This window comes from Zeus faber (genome assembly GCF_960531495.2).
Source record: "Zeus faber genome assembly, chromosome: 12".
NCBI lineage: Eukaryota > Metazoa > Chordata > Actinopteri > Zeiformes > Zeidae > Zeus > Zeus faber.
In genome coordinates this window covers 18,994,931-19,007,596 of record NC_137196.1, presented here as the reverse complement: position 1 = coordinate 19,007,596, position 12,666 = coordinate 18,994,931, and the positions used below count along the sequence as shown (strand labels likewise).

Below are 12,666 nucleotides of genomic sequence, written 5' to 3'. Positions count from 1 at the left end.
TTACAGGATGGGACAGTACTGGCTGCACCTCACGTGCACGGTGTCCAGGGAGTCCTGCGCCTGCAGCGCTGCCGCACTGGAGCTTCTCCTTGCTTGTCTCGCAGCCGACGGATCTCCTTCCGGATGCACTCTGCTGTCCGGCAGCTTGAACTCCACGGATGCAAACGAGGAGAGGCTGCCATTTTTCTTCGCCCAGGTTTTGGAAGTGTCGATGGTGGGCGATACCTTGAGAGCTCTCCCTTTGCCGCCGCTCGATCCCTTTGTCCAACTTTTGACGCTGACGTCGTCCAGGAAGGGGTCGGAGTCGCTCCCGTGGGGCATGTTGTAGTAGGTGCAGTGAGGCGTTTGAGGCTTGGCCATCTCCTCCAGCTCCGAGGAGGATATCACTGTAAGGGCGTTGTGCTGGGAGGCGGAACGCGGGGGAGAACCTTCGCTGGGGTTGTCCTGAACCGTATCGACCGACGCGCTGTCTAGATTTTCGTACATGCCCGCGACAACAGGGGGGGATTTGCGGATGAGGTGGTTCTCCTTGAGGAGCCACCTACCTTTGTCTATCAAAACACCGTCGTTCGAGTCCCCCTCCGAGGGGAAAGAAGTGCATCGTTCGACTTCCGCATTGTTTTTCTCTGGGTCTGTCTTTAGAGGCCTCGACGCACTCGAAGAAGAGGGGTCGACTTTAGTCCCCGAGTCTACAGAAGAAAAGCTTCCTCCACGCGGTAAGACCGCTGGTTTGGTTCCGGGAGACGCTTTGGGGTCAGCGGCTTGCGCAATTCCTCTCCTGCTGGGCGTTTTAGTCGTACGTCTGGCACGAGTGCCGCCCGGGGGCTCGCTTCCTAAAGGCTCCTCCCCATTTTCAGAAACAAGATCTACAGATTCCTGGGTCTTGTAGCCGCCGCTTTCCGACGTCTCCGGTCTGTAATCTGAGAGATCGGAGGTGTTGGGGCTGGGCAGTCTTTTGAGTCCGTACAGAGTGTCCTCCCTGCTTTGCGGGATAACCAGCTGCTCCTTTTGTACGACCTGAGCGTTATCCGGCTCTATCCGGATGTTCCCTCGAACATCGTACGTGAATATCAGCGAAGAGGATTGTAGGGCAGAGTTAATAAAGTCGATTAACTGCTGTGATATCTCCACCGGGTGGGGCGGGGCGCCGTTGGTTCCCTCACACTCTTCATCTTCGCCGTCATCCGTTTTGAACTCATTGGCGGTATCAGTTCCACCACCCCCGTCATTTTCGCACAAGCCCTCGCTTAAATACCTATTTAGGGATTCTGCGTCATATTTCGAGTCCTGGGTTTCCGTCTCAGGTTCCTCACGGAGGAGCCGGTCCTCGCAGCTACTCTGCCGCTGTAAATAACAAGCCTCGTCGAGCATTCTTCCGCCGGAGTAATTATCGGTGGCGTCCGCTTGGGCGACCACGGGTTTCCCGGAGCGGCTCTCTTCGTCATCCTCTTCCCCTTGCGACCCTCCTTCTTCCGCCAGTTCGCCCCCGTCGCTCGAATCGCCCGCTTGGCCTTCGACCTCGTCTTCACCTCCCTCTTCAGACCATTGTTCCCCCTCTTCCTCCTCCTCCTGCCCAGCGTCCATGGCTGCCTCCTCATCCTGCTCCCCTCCGTCCTCTTGCTGATCTTCAGTTTGCGCTCCGCTTTCCTCCTCCTCCTCCTTTTCCTCCCCGCTCTCCTCCCCCTCGACCTCATTTTCCGCGTCGCTCACGGTCGTGTCTTTCCCTGTGTCTGCTTCTTCCCTCTCCTCCTCATTGCCTGCCTTTTCTACCTCGTTGTCCTCCCCCTGCCGATGCTCCTCCCCCTCATCTTCCTCGATTGTGCCCTCCTGTTCGGCCCCGGTGTCTGCAGCACTTTCTTCCCTGTCTTTACCTTCATCGATCTCCTCCCCGCGGCCCTTCTCCTTATCCTCCCCCTCGGGTATGTCCTCCTCCCCTGCGCCTTCCTCATCCTCCACAACACCCTCCCCTTCCCGTTCATCTCCGTTCGTCGGCTCTTCAGACTCCGTTTCCCCTCGGCCTTCCTCATCCCCTTCGTCACCGGGCTCACACGTCACTTCCTCTTCCTCGCTGTCCCCCGCGATCATCGTCACCCCTCCCCTCTCCCTCAGCTCATCCCGGTCTTCGTTGAACTCCTTTTCCTCTTCATCCGCAATGCTCTGCCCCGGCGATTCCTCCTCCTCCTCGTCATCGTCCTTCACCTCGTCAATTCCCTCCCTTCCCTCCTCATCCTCATCTGTGCCCTCGGCAGACTTCTCCTTTCTCCATGCTCCCATCTCCTCCTCATTGACGCCCTGCTTGTTCTCTTCCCCGTCACCTTCCCCCCCAATGAATCCCTTCTGCCACTCCAGCTTTTCCTCGCCCCTCGCCTCGAAACCATCTTCTGCTTCCTCCTTCTCCCCAATCTCTTCTTTTTCTGCCGCCTCCGTTTCCTCCATTTCTTCCTCACTCCCTGCCGCTCCCAGACCTCTATCTGCCTCTATTCTTTCTTTCTCCACTTTTTCCGTCCCTTCGTGACTTCCCACCGTCTCCCCAGTGCTTCCATCCTCCCCCTCTTTCGGATCTTCAAACTCATCGGCTTGATCCTCGTCGTCCCCCGTTCCTTCTCCTTCTAGTTTGCGCTCGTCGCTCGCTCCATCCTCTTCTTCCTCGGAGTCGCAGGCGTCACCGCCAAGGCCGCGCTCTGAATCATTTTCCAATCCTTTTGACGACTCTGCTTGCTCGTCTGTCTCGGTGCCTCCTGCTTCTGATTCTTTTACATCGGGGTCTATTTCCTGACTGTGTTCTAGTTCCTGTTCCGAATCGCACACAAGATCAGTTTGTTCCTGATACAGCGATGGTGTCTGATTGAAATCATCAAACTCTCCACCGGGCATGTAGTCATTTTCTACATCCTCTTTCGCGGGGATCTTGGCAACCGTGTCGCCAACGCCGAGCATCGCAGTCTCTGTCGACTGCTCCATGTCATTACTGCCTTCGTCGATAAATTGTTCCAGCTCTTCCTCAGAGTCTGGAAGATGTTTTTCATTGTCCACAAATGTACTTTCTTCCACCTCCGGGTAGAAGCTTCTCATGTGCTGGAACGTCGATGAGATTTCTTCTCTGAAATCCTTGGGCATGTTGAACTCCTCCATGATCTCGTCGATGTTTCGGTCGTCGAAGGGGTCGCCCCCGTCGGAGGCGACATCCAGCGCAAACTCCGTATCCGAGAACTTCGGAGACAGCGGTTCGCTTTCAAGCCTTTCTCTTAGCACCAGGAAATCCCTCCAGCGTTCCGTGAGCTGGGAGGACGTTCTGCTCTGCAGATCCGTCAGACTCGCTCGCTGCTCCTCCTTGTCCCCTATCGTAGAAATCTTCTGCAAGGACTCCATTACTAGCATGGCTTCCGAGGGGCTCCCTGAAGCATAGTTGTCTTCTGCAACGGCCCCTGTCAAGGTTTCCCTCAGTGTCATCACGGACAAGAATGACAGGAGGGCTTTCGAGGAAGACCCAAACACCGAGGCCACTTGCGTCGAGAAATCAAGGCTCTTGGACTTCTCGAGATTGGATGACTTCTCAGCCTCCGAGGCCCTTCGGATGTATTGAATTGAGGAACAAAGCTGACGGAGGACGGGTTTCATTTTTGCGTTTGGGCTGAAGAGGCTGGATGTGGAAGCTGCCTTTTCATTCTCGGTCCAAGGACCAATCTCCTCAGCGGATTTGTGCATCCCCAATCTGTTCCTCTGGTCCATAGAATCCATTCTGATGCTTGGCATTGAAACACATAAACCTTTCACGATATGTCCACCGCTGTTTAGCATCTCTCGAGTGGGCCTCTCGTGGGGAACAGGGACAGAGAGACAAGACACTGACGTTGAGGCACCATCAGGAGGCGGGCAAAGGCCATCTGCATTTGCCTGGCATTCACTCGTACCCTCCGAGTCTGAACCTCCTCCTATCTGAAACACAACCTTGGGAAGGGGTTCGGCTTCCTCCGTGGCCGCGGCCTCCATGTACGGCACGGAGTCAGGGGAGATTTTCTGGAGCCAGTTTTCCACATACTGATGCACGTCGGAGGACGCGGGGTTTAGAACCGGCATGGAAACACTCTCGCTTAACTCTAAAATTTGTTTTGGTGGCACGAGCCTTTTCTCACTCATGGATTTTTGTTTGTTCGTCACCGCTTTGCCGGGCACAGATAACTGTTTGGGGCGTAGAATGTTTGACATGTTTTTCTTCATGGGCGGCCTTGCGGTTTCCGACTCGGGTGCATTTACATTATGGCCGTTGTCCCTGGGAGCCTTGTGATTTGTCTTGGTTGTTCTCTTAGATGATGCCCCGTTCGCTTGTTCATTGTGTGGCGACCCTGCTTGCGTCTTGCTGGATGTTTTGTTTTCCCGACTCACATTTTTCCTTGCTCGAGGCAATTCTTTTTCCTTACCCTTTTGAACATTTTTACTACTCTCTGGTGAACTACCATTATTTTTACCTGAAGCGTGACTGTTGGGCTTCTCATCAGATGAACTCTTGGTGGTCTTTGAGGAACCACCAACACTATCCTTTTGCTGTTTTTCTGAGGTACTCGTTGATGGGGAGGTTTTTTTCTTGGGTTTAGGCTTCACCTTTTTCTTCGTTACACCTTGACCGGCTTTGTCTTTTTTGAAAGATTCTCTTGCCTTAACCGGAGACTGATTTATCGAGTTTCTCGAAACCCAAGCCTCATTGTGATTCAGGGAAATTTGGTTGCCACTCATCTCGCATGCGGGAGAATTTGTGTCCGATGACAATGACAACATTTCCTCTTTCTCCCTGTGTCTGGAACCAACAGAGGATGACGGTTGGGTAAAATCGACATCGCAATCGTTGCTACACAAATGACTCCCTGTGTGTATTGAGCCAGGTTTACTTTGTGGTGGCGAAGCGGAATCCTCTCCCTCTTGATTATAATCACTATTTGCTAAATAGTTGTCATAGCCTCCCTGCCCCTCATAAATGTGCATCACTGTCTCTGTGATCTCCATACCGTTGTTTTCAATCTGGAGGACCTCGGCAACCCCTGACGATCTGATAGACGCGTGGGGTCCTTTGTTGCGGGCCCCTGCGGACGCTGTCTTGCGTGGCTTGGGGATCGGTCTGGTGCTGCTGCTGTTGCTGTGTCTGACCACACAGAACCCACCGGACGTCTCGCCGTCAGCCGTCGTCTCCGTGTAGGAATAGCGGCCCGTGGTGCTCTCCTGGACGCCCGACTCTGTCACCGCCGTCACGCTCTCGATCGACGTTTTCTTTTTGACGCGCCGGGGACCGGGCGTAGGGTTACGTTTGAGATGCGATTTTGTTTTCTTGTCCGCAGGACTGTCGCCCTCGTGTACACTCTCGCCGTTGAAGCCGATCCCCTTTCCTGTGGCGGCGGAATGGTTATCCTCTTTGGTTTCGTGTTCTGTCATACCCGAGGCATCTTTGGACGTGGCGTTGTTTGAGTCGGGCGAGTCGTTGCCCGTCTCGGAATTTGAGGCACAAAGCCTCCTCTGGTTAAGGCTGGCGCGGCTGAGCGTGGTGGTCCAGTGAAGCATCTCCTCTTCCTTAATGGTCAGACGCACTTTCATCTCCACTGTCATGCTGCCGTCTTGGTTCACGCGGAAGGACTTCTCGATGTCGTCGTCCTGCGGTAGTATGCAGCCATGGACTGCATCCTCTACGGTCTCCATGTCTATAGATCTATGGTTTGGGCTGGGTTCTGTTTCGATCGATCCATTCTTTTGATGGAGGTAACTATTTATGCTTCCGTTGATCTGGTTCGCGATATATCGCTCTGAAGATAAAGAAAAGTTTCTTGAGCCTCTTCCACTGGAGAAGGATTTATGGTTGTCTGAAGTTGGATACGTTTGATAGCGAGAAGTTTCAGATGAGAGAGAAAGAGAAAGGTAGAGAGAAAAGCTGTTAAATAAATGGCCTATTATGTGTTTTACTGTATTGCTTATTCACTATGATGGCATTACATTGTTAATAAATGGATATCCAATTTCTACATATTTAACATACATAACAACATTAACATAAGTTACAGTCTTCCAACTTCATGCTTCAAGAGCTTCATGAGGATCATTGTATCTGGACATGAGCTGTGAAGCTGTGCAGCTTTTAAGGTGCAGTACAGTGGTAGAATGAACACTTACACGGTAAAGGCTGCAGCCTGGACGGCTCTGCAGCATCCAAAAGGACAGACTGGGACGCCGGGGCTGTCGCGTGGAAATCGTAGTTCCCCAACCTGAACGTTTCATTTCCGGCAGCTACAATGACTCCAGAACACAAAATAAGAGCAGCAAGACCATCCACCTGGAAGAGGAGGAAAAACACAACAACAACAAAAAAAACAATGTCGCATGAATGCTGCTGGACTACATTTGCTATAAGATTTTAGTGAAACCGTTAAATTATCTTTCTGCCTCATCTGACGCCGAAGGGAGAGCCGGAGATCACGCATGATGAAGCATTTACGACGGTTCCGTGATCGGACGGGAGGCCTGCTTGTTGTTGGAGGACAGATGGGCGAAGGGATTATACGCATGTCAAACCCTGCGGGGGGTAGAGACACTGATAGCTCTTTTAGCGCTTCTTAGAAGAGCTGTTGTCAGGTCAAAGGTTACAGGTAACTTCCTCCTTAGATACTTTGAAATGACCGCTAATTACTTTTTTTTATTATTACTTTTAAAAGTGTATCAATGTATCGACGATAAATATCCCTTAAGTTTGAGAAAAGACAAGATTTTAGTGTTTTTTCTGTCTTACCTCATTTCAATTTGTGTAATGAATGTATTTTGTAGTTAAATTAAAATGACAACATGATAAATCTGATGAATTACTTTAAAATCATAATCAAATATTTAATTGTATGTGGATGGAACCCATGAAATGGAATGCCCACCTATACATTTTAAGCTTCAAAGTGTGTATTTGAACAATATCAAAAATACGATTCTAATTCAAGATGGAACTGTTCATGGTTGGGAATTGTGTTGGCATCAGAATGAAGCAGTCTTTTGCCATACTGAAGGAGATAATTGCTGGGCTGGAATTAAGTAGCTAGAATATCCCAATTTCTTAATCAAATACTATATCAGTACACTCAAAGAAAATCATTTAATATCATTTTTCCATTAATAATATTTTCTCATGGAAGTGCGGACATTCAGAAATATCCAACCTTCATTATGAGTGGAATCCAGGTAAATCGTAATGCATTTAACACATCAGCAAAATGATGTTTTGCTGATGTGTTAAATGCATTACGAGCGGCTTATTTTGTCATGTCTTTGTCTCGCGTTAACAGTACGGTTTGCGGAGTGCGTGCCAGACTATTGTGCTATTCTAAAGAGACTATACTATTTGTGGCATTGGAAGCCAGACATCCAGACACAATCCTCACCTCCCCTTTACACCTCCTCTTCTTATCCCCGACATAAACAATGGGGGCCATTTTGGACCGTCAGGTTTTAAAACCAAAGTGACAGAACATTGTCCCGATAGTACAATTTCAGATGCTCTCAAATCTAGGAGGTCAGCTCAGGAAAAAACAAATCCAACCAAAATGAGGTTAAATTAAAAAAAAAAAAAATGATGCCATTTTGACACCAAGGATCAGAAAGCGTCCTCGGAAACACTTACTCTTCTGCCGTCGGTATGGTAGAGTTTCAGCACCGGGAATTGCATGACCTGGGAGAGGTAGTCTAGCAGAGCGTCAAACGTCAGCGCCATTCTCCTCTGCACCACCACCGTGCGCTTCACGGTGGGATCCCTGTTCTTGATGACGACGAGCCTCTTGGGCGTCCGCACCGTCACCCTGCCGGTGATCCTCGCCGCCCTTTGGCCCCCTCCTTCGCTCCGCCGAGGGAGCTGAGCGCTGGGGGGCCCGCGCCGCCGCCGCCGCCCGGTGCTCACGGGCCTGGTGGTGTTCCACGGAACCTGCGGCCGGTGCACCGCGTCCAGGTTCAGGGGCTTGACGCGGCGCTGGTCGGAGCACACGTAGGACCCCCCGTCGCGCAGGTCCTCCAGAGCCTTGACGGAGTGCGTCCCGCGAGGCGTGGTGATGGTCCGCACGCCGAACGGCAGAGGCACTTTGTTGGACAGGGCGTCCAGGAGGGTGTCGAAGGTCTTGAAGGTGCGCGAGGTGATGACCATGCGGTGCCCGCCGAATTTGTGGTCCCCGCTCTTGTAGAAGGACACTCGCTTGGAGACGGAGGGGTCCGAGGGGACCTGTAAAGTTCTGGAGGCCAACGTCTCAGCGCCTTCAGAGGACACCCCCTGGGCGGGCAGCTCTAGGAGGGGCGTGTTGCTCATGTTGCCTGAGGGCAGCTGATGAAAAAAGGCAGAAAAAGAGAGAGGATAATGCTCGGGAGGGAATAAGACATTGAGAAGGCGATTTATCCGAGGTTTGGTAAAGTATTGAAGCTGTAACCCGGAATGAAATTTGACTCTCCTCCGTTGGTCCTCTTAATTCTATAACTTTCCATTTGTCTTCTCCAGGTTTGGATGATGCCAAATATTTAAGGAAAGCAGAGATCCACTGCCTGCAACAACCAGACAAGGCAACACTGGCTGTAGATGATACGATGGAGCAGCCTTTTTGTGAGAAATCACGATAGTATGGCGATCCTCATACAAAAAAACCCTACATATTTTTAGTCCCTACATGTGCAATATTTCACAGCAACAAATAAAAGTTCTCCACTCTCCAGACGAGTGGGTCGAACTGTGGCTGTCGGGTGTGAATCCGAGCCTGAGGTCCTGTAAGGATTTCTGTTCCTCCGTTTTCTCGTATTGAACTTGTACTAACTTGCTGAATTACTCAGAATATCTCACTTTCACCGTAAGTCAGTGGCTGTTTTATTTTTCTGGAACAGAATGAACAGAAAGATATATAGAGCATCGTCAAAACAGAAGGCTCACCGACACTGCGTGTGGAATGCTGTTTAATAATATTTAAATAATCCAATTATCCCTAGACAACCTGCACAATTGTATACCACTTTATTAAATATTTTGTCCAAATAGAACCATTGATTCTAAAGCGTTGAACCTGACCCCACTCCCCAGATATCCTCTCATCAACACGGCTCAAGTAATAGAAATAGCATCGATTTGAACCACACAGTTTCTCCTTATTTTGTACCATGATCCAGTAAACGTGGCACAAGTGGTCTCCTGAACAATGTCTAGCTGAAAATCCTACTATATTAATGCACATATTATACGTATATTAATGAAAATATACAAAAAACAAATTAGTGTCAGGTTCAATTGGAATCTGCGTAAATCTACATGGCCCGTGACGTCCCCAGTGAGCAATGAGGTCACATTAGGCCGAGCTCAATTCTAACAGCCAAACAGGGTGAAAACAAACAACACAGAATGCGAATATAAGAAATGAAACTCACCGTAGCTCACATTTTCCTTGAATTTGAAACAAAAAAGGCGCAGTGGCCTCCAAAGTGGCCTCCAGCGCACTGGCTTGTGTCGGGGAAAGCTCCTCAGCGGAGGAGCGGAGGCTATTTTAGGACGCGCAACATCATGGCCAATTTGCTTAATCTTTGCTCAGAGTTAATCAGCGCAAGATAACTAAGAAGAGAGGAAGAATCCAGGAAGGAAAGTGGTATTTTAAGGCTCATTAATTGCGTATGCAGGGTAATCAATCTGAAATAATGTGTTAATTAAGCCAATGGGAATTATTTTATTTAAAGAACAGGGATTAGTATGGATATTTTAATAAATTAACATTTAATGTTTATAATAATATCTCATTATACTTTATGTGCACATAATAGCTTTTTGATGTGCATATATAACCACTTTGTAATTTTCACTGAGCGTTTAGTAAAACAATGCAAGTGAGAGTGGATAAATATGTCGCTAATTGAGAAAGAGTGAAAAATAGGAGGATAGGTGAAAATGAGGGCAAGGACGAGGAATTCCCCAATTTCCCAACCAAATTTCTCAGGCCACGCCCATGTTCTCCCCGCAAAAAACGTCTCTACAAATGGAGATTTCCATAGCATGGCCCGCGTTTTAGGGGCAGCTCCATAATCAGATTGGAGGAGTCTAATAGGGATTACAGTCGGGTGAAAGGGTTTTGCGTACTTGCTGACAGTGGAACAAGATCCCAAGCGGGCACTTCTGCCTATCAAATTCACCATCACATTTCAACAAAGACATCTGTGTTGGTGTGCGTAGAGTACATAGTAACTGGTGAATTTTATTTATCTTATACGCTGGTGAATGGTGGTTGTTGGCTTCAAATATGAACGAAAAGTTCCAAAGACTGCAGTCTTTAAAAAAGATGTTGTGGTCAAAGTTGACGTGCAAATTCAGTCGAATTCAAAAAATTTTGCAGGCAATTTGTTCTGCAACTCTTTCGGGGGATAGGGACCGCATCAAGGGAGTCACCGCTCTATAGTGAGCAGACAGTTCACTATAAGCAACACACGGTCGCCTCCCGCAGCATCTGTTCCAAGGGCAGGGATCAGCTAACCGAGGATAAGTTCAAATAAAGGACGTGGAGTCCGCGCTGTGAAGAGCATTAGAGTATGTTATTGCCTTTTTGATGTGAGCGCAATTGAATTTTTTTTTTCAGGCACTTGGTATTTTGAAATTTAACTTGTGAACATATAGCTTGAGAGGGAGAGTTGTGAACAGTGGCCTGTAAAACATTTTAAAATATTCAATTTCTACATTGCACTATATTCACGATACAGTTTTGTTGCTCATCAGCAAAAAAAAATAAATAAAAGAAATGTAAAAACCGTGTGAGGCGGTCCAAATATCTGCCTCTGACTATGATTCTCCTTGTGAGTCCATCGGGATAACTGTGCTGACTTATTCTACTTTTTTTTTTTAATTAAAATAAATACATATTATATGATGTGTTTTAAATTGTTGTTACGATTTTTTCTTTTTATTATTATTTTTCTTTCTCAGACACTTTATGTGTCTGAGAAAGACTGTATGTGACGTCACTGTATGTGAGAATAAACCTCTCGAATTAAGCTTTTTTTATGCTATAGATCTGCACACACACTGTTATAAGTTCCCCTGGAGGAACGTTTGATAATCTAGTCAGTGTATATTGACGCTATGGGAGTACCACGGAGAGTTCAAAGCTCACGATCAGATGTTGATTGGATAAATTACATATACTACAACCAACAAAGATTCGTTAACTATACTCGGAATGGGATAAAGGGCCTGGCAGAGCAATTGGATAACACTAGTTTGCCGACGTGGCAAAATCGGGCGGCATTGGACATGTTGCTGGCTAAAGAAGGTGGCGTTTGTAAGATGTTTGGCGACGTATGTTGTACTTTCATCCCAAACAACACCGCTCCTGACGGCAGCGTGACCAAAGCATTGGTTGGACTCACAGCATTGTCCGAGGAGATGACCGAAAACGCAGGGATAGATAATCCACTCACCAAATGGCTGGAGGGCATGTTCGGTAAATGGAGTGGCATGTTACAATCAACCCTAACATCATTAGCAGTAAGGGTTGCAATTATAGCTACAGTACGTGTGGTTGTTGTTGTATTCCATGCATAAGAGGGTTGTCTCAAAGACTCATAGAGAACGCCATCACCAAAACTATGCTGTACACACGAGCTCCGAATGATGACAACAATGACGGTACAAATGCCAATTATGAATTTCTGATCAAACCCGATCAGGGGGAATTTTATATGTCTATGTGTTGCTGTGCTTTTCATGCACACCAATAACAACCATGGCAAATTCCGAGTAGACCCTCGTGTCAATGCATTGAGGTCATTCTGATTCTGGCTCTGATTCTGATTTTTGATTCTGCATATTATTTGTAAAAAATCCGATCTGCTCGAGGAGCGTTACGTTATGCACTGGCTGTGAGATGGAACGCAACAACACGTAAGAGCAGCGGTGAAAGCCGGCTTGAAAATAAGATTCTGAATCTGGAGAATGAGTCCGTAGCAACAGGAGTTACTCAAATACAAGTGTACACACCAAATACACACCATTCGATTAAAACATATTGTAATTTTTTTAAATGAATAACAAATGTGAAATAGGATATCAAGGAATCAAACATTTTCATTGATAACATTAAAAAAAAAAAAAAAAAAAAAAAAAAACATTTTAGGAGTCAAGAAAAACCGGGTTCTGGCTAAAAACCTGGCTGCGTTTTAGCGCCACCCACCGACGTACGGCGATACTACACAGCGATGAAAAGTCCGGTTCTGTTTTTGGATTCGGCTCCCGACTAAAAAAAAAAAGAATAAAAAAAAGAGTCGTTCGATTTTTTTTTTTCCCCCCCCCCCCCCCCCCCGACTCTCTGCGTCCGTTCGATTAGTCCGGTGTAATGCACCGGGGAGCGACGGAGGTCTTCCCCGGGGGAGTCGGGCGAGAGTCGGTGGGCTGAGTCGGCGGACGGACTTCGCACAGCGACCATTTAACCCCGTCGAAAGGGCCTCGCCGGGCGGGAGGACGCAACGTGTCAACGTGAAATCACGGGCGCGAGCTCCCGTAAAACGAGTCGCGGACTTTTGATCACCGACCTCCCTTCGACCCCCGGTAATGAGTTGCGATATTCGATTTTCGCCCGCCCCATCCATCCCCACCGGAGTGACTCCCGACTGTTCGGGTCATTTGTAAGAGATTGTTTCACATCTCGA

General features: G+C 48.3%; 1 protein-coding gene across 1 annotated transcript; it reads right to left on the bottom strand.

The window, feature by feature from the left end:
• LOC307237655 (uncharacterized protein) lies at nucleotides 1-8,311 on the bottom strand (the record flags this gene model as incomplete). The annotated part of the gene is made up of 5 exons (XM_080010412.1): nucleotides 1-3,745; nucleotides 3,851-4,097; nucleotides 4,884-5,843; nucleotides 6,151-6,310; nucleotides 7,640-8,311. 5 exons carry the CDS (start codon nucleotides 8,309-8,311, stop codon nucleotides 1-3), a joined length of 5,784 nt encoding a protein of 1,927 aa, XP_079866538.1.
• Between the last annotated feature and the right edge of the window lie 4,355 nt (nucleotides 8,312-12,666).